The 11,131-nt window shown below is 47.4% G+C and overlaps 1 protein-coding gene across 1 annotated transcript in view; it reads right to left on the bottom strand.

The window, feature by feature from the left end:
• Positions 1-2,534: 2,534 nt before the first annotated feature.
• COL22A1 (collagen type XXII alpha 1 chain) overlaps positions 2,535-11,131 on the bottom strand; it is a 291,312-nt gene continuing 282,715 nt past the window's right edge. The window contains exons 56-59 of the mRNA XM_007940570.1: positions 7,270-7,336; positions 4,346-4,528; positions 3,072-3,149; positions 2,535-2,722 (exon numbers count right to left, since the gene is read on the bottom strand). Of these exons, the coding sequence (XP_007938761.1) occupies positions 2,535-2,722; positions 3,072-3,149; positions 4,346-4,528; positions 7,270-7,336 (516 nt within the window). The remainder of the gene's footprint in view (positions 2,723-3,071; positions 3,150-4,345; positions 4,529-7,269; positions 7,337-11,131) is intronic.

The following is an 11,131-nucleotide window of genomic DNA, read 5'->3' as shown; positions in this document are numbered from 1 at the left end:
TTGAACTGGCAAGAGATTTGCTATATATATTTACCACAGTAAAAATATTGATAACAATTTTTAAAATATTTTTTTGTTTAAATTTCCTGTAAATTCTGATCTTGGGCGACATTGGGGAAGAAGCAGGATGAGCCCTTGTACCCAAATATTGGCCCTCTCTTTTATGAGTGTGGGAATAGGACCTTATTTTCCTAAGGCTCATTTTCTCCATTTTAAAAGTCACTGGATTCAAGGATTTCTAAGGTCCCTGAGAGTGTGGCTTCAAAAGGAAAAGTCCTGCAGCTACCCCCTACATCTTACAAGGTTGTGAGAACCAATTGAACTGGTCCACGTGAGAACGTTCTGGAAGAAGGTCTTCTCATTCGGCTCTGGGGCTGTGGCTTCCCTTGGACCCTGGCACCTGCTGACCCCAACATCACCATCGGTCCATTGAACAAGAGGAGACTGGAGTAATAATTCTCTTACCACAATAATCCTGTAGCCACCCTCTTTGGGTGTCTGTACTCTTGCTTCCTAAGTCAGCTAGAACCATCTAGTACAAGGGGATGATTGAATCGGCTGGTCAGTGGAGGACATGGTGAATGAACAAACAGTCAATCGTAAATCCTTCAATCAAGGCATGAAGGACTACAGCCAAAGCAATCCATTCAGGCCACTGGTAAATCATCTAGAAGCAGAGTTTGGCAGGATGAAGCCCGGATCCCTGCTGGAAACAACTTCCCATCTTGCCTCCCTCAGCCAGCACTATGAGTCTGTGTGTGGCTGTTGTTGTCAGTTGTCCTTGAGTCAGTTCCAACTCATGGTGACCTTCTGTACCCACCATGTTCAGGTTCTTTGATGCATTTGAGTCCACTATCATGGCTACTGTGTCCATCTGATCAAGGGTTTCCCTCATTTTCACTGACCTTCTGCTTGGTCCAACCACCCCGCATAACTGTGCACATCTCCAGGATGCAAAATGCAGTCACCTCAACATAGGATGTGATAACTAACCCTTGACCCCCAGAACAAGCTCAGCCACTCACACGGACTCACTCACTCAGCATGTGGACAGCCACGCGGACCCTGTGCTGGCCTCACCCCTGTGCTTGAGGGGTCCACAGCCAGGTGGACATGGGCGATCAATGAATAGCAAGAGGAAGTGAGAAGGAAACTCGTTTATTGAGCCCCAGCTGGTGTGGGCACATCACACACACACACATACAACATTCCAATGCAGTTCAGAGATGGGATTCCAGAGGTTTCCCAGTGCCAGGCAGCACTCTGGCCAGTCCCCAACCTCTGGGAAACACAGGACAGGCGCTGGACACCTTATTTTACAATCAACATTGAAACTGACAATGAGAGACTTGAGGAGTCCTCTCCAATGCTGAGAAGCCAAGTCAGCACTCAGAGGCTGCTGTGTCCACACGTTTCCCCATGTTTGGCCCTGACACAGGAGCCCACTAAGCCATTGACAACCAATATATGTTCTCTTCTGCAAGCGGGAGAAACCCAGGGGGCTCAGTGTCCCTAAGGATGGCTTTCACCTTTGTGCACACTTCCCGTCAGGACGGGAGACCTTCCTCATGCCTGAGAATCCTCCTCCTGCCCCCTGCTTTGCTCCCTCCTGGGAACTGGTGATTTGGGGGACCCTTTCTCCCTGTGTGACCTCCAGCACAGCTAAGAACATAAGTTCATCGGCTCGTTTTTTAAAAGGTTTCTTTTGAAGAAGTAAACTTGGCAAACATCTGGTCAGCATGTCATAGCACCAAGAGTTTCCTTACAATGGGCAGCTTGGGCGAGCGAGATGGCAACAGAACGGACGCTCCCACTGAGCCCCAGGCACTCAGGCACTGAGCAACGAAGAAAAACAGGATCAGACTGAGCTCCCAGAACTCCAGGGGCCGCTGAGGTGTTGGGAGGTCAGGGAAGCAGCTCAAAAGAAAAAAGAGGAGTCTGGGATCACAAAAGAGCTTCCCAGGTCCTGGCTGGTCACGGCCTTTCAAAATATTCTGTGCTCAACTCCTAAGATTGTTCTGGTTGAAGCTGGTGTGTGCCATCTCATTTCTAAACCCTCAGCTGCTAAAGTGAGCCCTCAGGCCTCAGACTGTCCTCTCAGGGCCTCCTCTGCCACCCCCCTTTATGACCTTGTGAACTTATTATTACATTTCCATTTTAAAAGGAAAAAAAAAAATTGGCAGCTACACTTCATTGTGAGGCTGTTGGGAGAACAGAGAAAAACCCCACCGCCCCCTAGCCCCACACATCAGGTTTTCCCAGTTCAGAGGAGCAGGAAAGTATCTCACAAAGCATTAGCCTATGCAATAATAATAATATAATCATTAACAATAATATTAATAATAGTCTGACCGACCAGCAGCACCTGTTGGTTTTAATAATTTTGAGGTTTTCCACAAAAGTGAAACAAATGATACAAGAAATTCAAACCCAAATGCGTGTGGCTGAACTGTGTCAAGACCTCTGGCTTCCCATAGGGCTCCGAGTTCAAGTTTCAGGGAATCCCCTGGAGGCTCCGGATGCTCCAGAATCTTCTAGGGGCCCTTCACGTTACCTGGCCGGGCAGCGAGGCTGGCGAAGTAGGCGCACTGGGAGGGGTCACACTGGCCAGGGGGGCCGGGGGGCCCTGGGGGTCCCGGATGGCCAGCCGGGCCTGTCTCTCCTTGAGGACCAGGGCTCCCTGGAAGTCCATCTTTAGCATAGCCAGGCTCCCCGGGTTGACCTGGCCCAAGGATCAAAGAAACAGAAAAGTGGTTCAAGACCCTTAGGGCAATGCTGGGATCTGAGTCCAGTTTTTGCTGTTGTTTCCAGGGACTGTTTCATGGGATTTGTAAGTCATGGAATTCCCTTCAAGATTCGAGGGATCCACTCCAGTTGTCTTAGGAAGTCAAGAAGCTGGCATTTTACAAGATTTGATACAAACAAACCACGGTTCTCTGGGCTCTTCCTCAAACAAGCCTGACCCTTCCTCCCCATCCGCTCCCGGGGCCCGTGGGACGGAAGGTGGCCAGCCGCTGTGAGACTTTCATCTCCATGGTGGATTCCCCCTCCCTAGACCAGACCATTCCTACCTGGGACCCCAGGCGGCCCCAGCTCGCCTCGCAGGCCAACTCCAGGCATGCCGGGGTCACCTTTGGCTCCTCGCTCACCTGGCAAGAAAAACGAGCACCTTGGTTGTAGAGACCCCCCATGAGGACAGAGACAGAGAGCCCTGGCAGAGGGTGCGGGTTCAGCACTGTGCTGTCACATAGCCCACTCCAAACCACCCTCGCTCACATGCACTCGCCAATGGGGTCACAGTGTTACCCAAACACGTGGACCCATGCCCGGAGTGACTCGGTCAATTCAGTCACACTGAGAGAAAGAAATAGTTTAACCACTCTTGCATAACCAGGGGATGGACAGTTTCAGAATAACGTCCACCCACCCCCAGTGGGCAAGGTTCTCACAGATTGAGCTAACGCTTATGATCATGTGCACACATTCCATTCCCAAGGGTGGGGCTCCTTGACCCCCAAGAAGGACACAGAGAGGCCCGAAGTGATGTCTCTGAGCCTCTTCTAGCTCTGGGAGGCATCCACACCAGGTGGCTCTGTTTTCCTCTCAAGGCTGACCACCCTGGAATGCCTCCGGCTGTCTCCTTGGCATCTTTGTGCACCTAGGTCTGAGCTCTTTCTGAGGGTATATAGTACGGCTAGACCCACACCACACTCCTCCTTCCTCACCCTGGGCGGCCTCCTTCCCAGAAGGCAGGCATGAATTACCAGGTTGGTGAGCTGGGCTTTGGGTCCTTCCCCTCTCTGTCCTGTGTATCTTTCTGCCTGCAGAGAGTCTGCATTCTGACCTGCTTGCTACTATATGCAAGCTAAGTGGGAATGAGAGACTGCTGTTTCCAGAGCTCCCTGCATCTAGGTAAGCCACCCCGGGAGCTAGAGTGGGCGGCCACTTTTAGCCACACCTATGAAGCCACTCTCTCCAATTATAAGGCTGATGTTCAATCTCCATTTTGCTGGAGATTGAATGTCTTATTTCTCAGTCTGTCTGGACTCAGAAGGGGAAGAGGGCAGTGTGTGGTGCCACCCCCTCTGGGACCTGAACAGGGGAGAAGGAGAGCAAACAAGAAAGGAGGTGAGAACTGGACCAACTGAAGCACAATTGTGCAAAGGTGTCAAGCATGGCAACCCCTTACTCAGAGGAAGAAATTACAGGATGCCAAAGTTCAGGGGGCACCACGCCTCAGGAATGAGAAAGGATGACTAATGCAGAATATTCTGGAGCATGCACCCGGCCCGGGCTCCTTCTCAGCCCTCACACAGTATGCGTCTCCTCCAGGGGCTTCACTCACCTTTGGGACCCACTGGTCCAGAGGGTCCTTCCAGACCCCCCTGCCCCGGCCGACCTGGCTCCCCCACGGGCCCGGCCCGGCCTGGAATCCCGTCTTTTCCAGGAGGTCCAGGGGGCCCAGGTCTGCCTTGAGATGCCTTCATGTGTGCTGGGGGCATCTGGGCCAGGAGGTAGGCAAGTCTGGCTATGGAGCAGGAAAGAGAGAGGTGGTTTAGGAAGTGGGGGCAGAAGAGGAAGGATGGGTGCACAGCCCAATGCTAAGCTCTCAACTGAGGAGACAGTGACCATCACCATGACAATGCAAATACCACTAGGACAAGCAGACACCACCAACAGCAAGCTGTGGGGTCCCTGTGTAGTGGGGCCCTGGGTGGCATGTGTGTCTGCACTCCAAGATGGAGAAACCACAGGGATGGGTCAGTCACAGTGATGACCATCACTGCCTTCCCCTGGCTGGGATCCCAGTGCTGCCATGAGAGCCTGGGCAAGCTCCTTGACCGCTCTTGGCCTTGGTGTCATCTGTAAAGTGTGGACAATGAGATGACTCTCCATGGGTTGGTACAAGGATGGAGTAAATGAGATGCAGCATCTAAAAGAGTGCCTGGCTCATGCTGTGTGCTCAGCCGGCACTGGCTGCTGTAATAGTGTGTATCAGTGGTGGTGGTGGTGGTAGTAGTAGTAATAGTATATTGTCATAGCAATTGTCAGATAGTGTCAGTGGTGGTGGTGGTGGTAGTAGTAACAGTCATAGTCATAACTGTAATAATGGTCAGATGCAGAGGCTGAAGCTCACACAGAGCTTCTTGGTGATTCCTCCTGAGTATCAACATCCTCATCTGTAAGCTAAAGGGCTCGATATGTTGGCCACTGGAGATCTTCACACATCTACTACCATTAAGATGACAGAACTGCTTGAATTCCCAGGTGTCCAGTTGCTGATGCTCCATCTCCTCCTGTCGGACAGAGTATGCAGTGCCCATATGATGGCCACCAAGAGCCAGCTTTGCCAGAATCACAGATTAGCAGGTCCACACCCTTATTGTGTACAGGTGGGGTTTTGGAGGCCTCTTGGCATTGTGGTAGTCAAGCCAAGGCAGAGGCAGGGTCTGGCGACTGTCCTGCTGATGTGCTCCCTTTAGCTGCCCCTTCCTCCCACTCACTCAGGCAGATGGGAAGGGGTCCTGTTGTTCTGTGATGCTGGCTAATCACTTCTCCGAGCCTTGGCTCACTCATCTGCGAGTCCATGCTTTCTCCTCAAAGGACTGTTTGGAAGAAAGGCCTCAGCCTACAAGAAGCTCCAACCAAACCAAGTTCACAGAAGGTTGTGTCTGCCCCAGTGGAGAGGCCATTTCTTCACTGATAAATGTAACATCCAGAAAGAAGACTTGGAACCACCACCCAGGAGACCTCAGGACGTCGTATGGACCCACCATCCAACCTTTAGTTTCCCTCCTTTCTTCACCCCCTCATCCATCCACCCTAGCCCAACTCATTACTCCAGGTAATGATCCTATGCCCTACTGTGTGTGGCTGGCCTGGACTCCCCACAGGGCTGGGACAAGCACTATCTTTGTTTCTCACTTGTCCCTAAGCGCAGCACAGAGCCTGGTACATAAAAACCAAATTCACTGCCATCAAGTTGACTCTGACTCACAGCTACCCTCATTGGGTTTCCAAGGCTGTAAATCTTTACAGAAGCAGAATGCCTCATCTTTCTTCCATGGAGCAACTTGTGGGTTTGAACCATTGATGTTTTGGTTCACAGCCAAATGACTTAACCACTACACCGCAAAAGCTCCTTGAGCCTGGTATCAGGGAGGTGAAAAATAATTGTTTGAGGCATGACCAGGTGCAGAGAGGAGCCCTCTCCTTCTTACTCCCGTGCCTGGGAAGTCAGGTATGGGTTTCTCATCTTTCCTGATGCTGGGCTGGTAGCAACCATCTTCTCCTACAGTCTCCACCACAGAGGGCAGAGGGATGGTTATTATTCAAGACAGTATGGTGGTTAGGAGTGTGGACACCCATCAGGCTGCCCAGGTGCAAACCAAGCTCTACCACTTCCCCGCTCTTCAACCTTAGATGAATTAACTTAGCACCTGCCCTCCTTGATACTAACACTTGCCAACAATTGCACATGGTTCAAGAGGTTGTTGGGAGTCATCCACGAGGTAGTGTGTGCAAGTGTTAGGTCTCTCCCAGATGTGTGCAGACCCCACCTGCTGCCACAACTACCATTACCTTCCCACCCTTCTCCCTCACTGAGTTCCAGCCTGGACTGGGCACATAATGGACTGTGAGAATTAAACAATGGACTTTAGATCCCTGAATACACTGTCCCCTTGCTCCCCATGGGGTCTTTGTGTGTGCTGTCCCTAAGGTCTGGGGTCTCATTGAATCTTTCCATGCGCAGCTCACACAGCTGTCTCCAGGGAGCTTTCTCTCACCAGCTCCCACCCTCTAAGGTGCCTTCCTCTGTCCCCCTTCAATGCCCTCTTGATAAATACCACCACAGGCCTTTCCTTATTGTACTGATATCAACTTGTCTACATACTTGTCTATCTCCTACCCTGGACTGTGAGTCCTGTGAGACCCATAGCAGTTCCCATCAACATTATTTGTTGATTGAATCAATTATTAAAAGCACAGAATACATGAAAGGTCATAACAGAGGTGATTTTGTAGAAAGTGAACCTCCCCCCCTCCCTGGAGGTAATCAAAAGGGAGTCTATTGTATCAAATAAGGGCTAGACTTGAGGCATCAAGTCACTTCCCAATCTTGAAATTTCACAGGGGAGCTGGTCTTAGTATGTTGTTTTCCAAACTGGGTTGTAAATGCTCCAGAGGACAAATTAAAAACTGCTCTCTGGTGCTATCACAAGTCTCCAGCCCTTACCTGCATGGCTGTAGTAAAGTCCAGCTACTCACTTTCCAGCTGCCTTCCCAGTTCTTCTTGAATAAGCCGCCGCAGGGTGTCCATGGATGGAGACTCCCCCTAGGAAGGAGGAAGTAGGGTTATTTACCATCACAGCAAATCCTGCCACTGGACACCCTGGACAGCTCAGGAAGCCCAGAGGAGTGTGGGCAACACACATCCCGGAAAGCCCATTTTCCTAGTCCCATTTCCCAGAGACATGTTGCTGTCAAGTTGATCCAACTTATGGTGACCCCATGTATCACAGTAGAACATAGGGTTTTTAATGGCTGATTTTTTAGGAAGCAGATGGCCAGGTCTTTCTTCAAGATGCCTCTGGTTGGACTTGAACCTCCCATCATCTGGGTGGCAGCTGATGTTAACCATTTACACCACCCAGCGGACCCCAGCATGCACACAGAACACACATACCGATAAGTCAGAAGCACACTAAGGCTTCCACAGAGAAGTGAGGGCTTTCCACCAGTCCTTTCCCTTCCCCCAAAGAGAAGACGTTTGTAATGATCACAGGCTGAGGACGACACTGCCCCACACTGCTTTAGGCTGAAGAACAGGGTTTAAAGATTCTAGTACCCAGTCAGCCACCCTCCATCTTCCATGGAGGCTTCTGTGGCTAAGATGCTGAACAGGTTTCAGTGGAGCTTCCAGATGAAGGTGGAGAAGGAAGAAAGGCCTGGAGACCTGTTTCCACAGGGAGCCAGTGAAAATCCTACGGACCACAATGCTCCGGTCTTACCATGCACAGGGTCGCCACGAGTGGGGCCTACTCACCAGCAGTGAGCAGCCACTAAGCACCCACTCAGGAGAGGCCGTCTTTCTGAAATTGCATTTTTGTAGATGTTCTTCTTTGCTTATTAATTAATGTCTTTAAAACTCAATGAGGGAGTTCCAGTAAAATGGCGGAATAGGCAGAAAGATTGCACAGATCCTCTTCAACAAAGAAAAGGGGAACCAATTAACACAGATACAGAGATAATCCTGGACTCCTGAGCCTTGAAGGGAAGGATACAGAAGTGGACTAAACTCCAACTAGTAGAAGAACCTCCATGAAAACACCAAAAAAGGAGACATACGGAGCTGCAGTCTGGCAGTGATCCTGGCGTCACCGACAGCTTGGGTATTGCTGAGTGGTGGTAGGACTTAAGAATTAACCTAAAAATCAGCCCTGCTAGCCAGGGACTGCATGGAGGACTGCTCTGGGCCTGGTGAATAAAAGGGAAAGCAGCGAAGAGGAAGGAGGGCTGAACTGTGGACTTTTGCTGGTCTGGAGGGCGCAGTCATTTTGAAGGTTTACAAGCAGTTTGACCATTTTGGATATTTAAACTGACAGCATTCTCCTAGATTCCAAGGCCTTAAGAACAGGCTCCACTTGCCAGTAACCCCAAGGACATTCCGGACACTGACTGGAAAGGTGCAACATTCTCCGTGTTATTCTTATATCCCACACCCTCTTGGTGAGTGGAGGTGCAGCCATCCCTCACTCCCACCCATCTTCTAGGCTGACAGGAATTCCATCCCAGTCTGCATGCTCCTACGGAGCCTGGGTGCCCTGCCTTGCCCTGCCCCAATTTTTTTTTCTTGTTTTTAGTTTGTTTTTTTGTTTTAAAATTATTATTATTATTATTACTTTTGTCATTTTTATTATTATTTATTCTTCCCTTCCCAGATTCTAGTTGCAGCTTTTTACCTTTCCCTGCGCCTGGTTCCAATTTTTTTTTTTTTCTTTCTCGTGGTTAACTCCATTCCTTGTTTTTCTTTTTGTGTTTTTCCCATTTTTTCCTTCATTATTTTACTTCTCTGCCTTTTTTCTCTTATCTCCCTCTCCCCAGATATTGTGGGTCCCCCTCTTTTTTCTCTTTTTGGTTATTGTTCCTGCGTGATTATACAGTGTGTTTTTTGTCCATTTGCTTTTACTTATTTGATGGTTATTCAATTGTTATTTTTGTCTGAGTGGGAGACAGCAACAGTCCTCATACAATACAACTACACCCACACCTCCTGCAGCTTCACTTACTGAGTGAGAGCACCCACCTCCTTCTTCACCAATGGGCCAATGATAAACAACCACCAAGAAGAACCTGACTCACCCTTAGCTGTTCTTCACAAACAGTTAACAGATATCTAAATACAACAATGTCACAATGTCTCGGAGACAACAAACCATCACAGTCCACATAAAGAAGCAAGATAAAGTGGTAGAAACCAGGGAACAGGATACAGACCCAGAACACATCCCTGAGGAAGAAGCAGCATTGGAACTCCCTGATAAGGAATTCAAAAGAATTATAATTAGGTTTCTTCAAAGGATTGAGAGAGAGAGATCAAGGAAAACATAGACAAAACCCTAGAAGTGTTTCAGGAGAAAATACAAGAACAAAATGACAAAATAAATGAAAAATTAGAAATGATTCAAAATCTACAGATAGAAATCCAGAAGATTAAATTAAATTGCTAGAAATAGATAACACATCGAAAGGGCAAAGGAGTAGAATTGATGCAATGGAAGACAGAATTAATGAGATTAAAGACAAATACCTGAATACATTTTTGGAAATGGATCAATCAGAGAAAAGATCAAAACAAAATGAAGAAAGCCAAAGGTTCATACCATCAAAAGGAATAACCTACATGTCATTGGAATTCCAGAACAGGAAGAGAAAAATAAAACCACTGAGGAAATTGTCCAAGATTTGTTGGAAGAGAACTTCCCTTATATGATGAAAGATGAGAATATATCCATTCATGAAGTCCAACAAACTCCAAACAGGATAGACCCCAAAAGAAAATCACCAAGATGTATCATCATCAAACTCATCAAAAGCAAAGACAAAGAAAGAATCCTGAAAGCAGTATGGGAAAAACAAAAACTTACTTACAAAGGACAACCAGTAAGAATAAGTTCTGATTTCTCAGCAGAAACCATGCAAGCGAGAAGGCAATGAATGGTATATATAAAACCCTGAAAGAGAAAAATTTTCAACCAAGAATTATATATGCGGCAAAACTGTCCCTCAAATATGATGGTGAAATTAGGAGATTTCCAGATAAGCAGAAACTAAGGGAATTTGTTAAAACTAGACTAACCTTACAAGAGATACTAAAGGGAGTCCTTTGAACAGAGAACCAAAAATAGCAAACAACAACTGACCATTAATACACAAGACGACATAACCCAGAAACCACAGCTAAGGACATAGCCAAAGTAAAATAAGCTTACAAGACTGTAAACAGGGAACCAGAGACATCAATTGGTAAATGAGGTCAACTACAAACCAAAAAGAGGGAAAATACTGTGTAGTGGCAGAACTTCTAAATGGTGAGGAAGCCAAGAGAGTTGCAAGATAAAATCGACTGTTCTAAACTCGGGGCAAAAAATATAAATCACAGGGTAACCTCAAAGAAAAATGATAAACCATCACATCATAATAAAAAAGAAGACAAGCACAAATGTTCAGCAAATACGAAAACAACAGCATCAGAGGAAATGATAACACAATTCATAAACATAATGAGCTCAGCACAGAAAATAATATGAAACACAGGAACCAGGTACACCATGAAAAAACACAAAACAAAATGAGAGCAACCAATTCATATTTATTGATAATTACACTGACTGTTAATGGATGTAACACATTACTGAAGAGATGGAGAGTTGCAGATTGGATAAAAAAACAAAACCCATCAATATGCTGTCTACAAGAGACACACCTTAGAGACAAAGACAAAAATAGTCTAAAAATCAAAGATCAGAAAAAGGTATATCAAGCAAATGGCAACTGTAAAAGAGCAGGAGTGCCAATATTAATTTCTGATCAAATTAACATTAAGACAAAAACTACCATATGAAATAAT

Source organism: Orycteropus afer, unplaced genomic scaffold (assembly GCF_000298275.1).
Source record: "Orycteropus afer afer isolate SDZICR_OR568_19922 unplaced genomic scaffold, OryAfe1.0 scaffold00069, whole genome shotgun sequence".
NCBI lineage: Eukaryota > Metazoa > Chordata > Mammalia > Tubulidentata > Orycteropodidae > Orycteropus > Orycteropus afer.
Note: the sequence above shows the minus strand (reverse complement) of the source record. Positions and strands in the feature narration are given on the sequence as shown.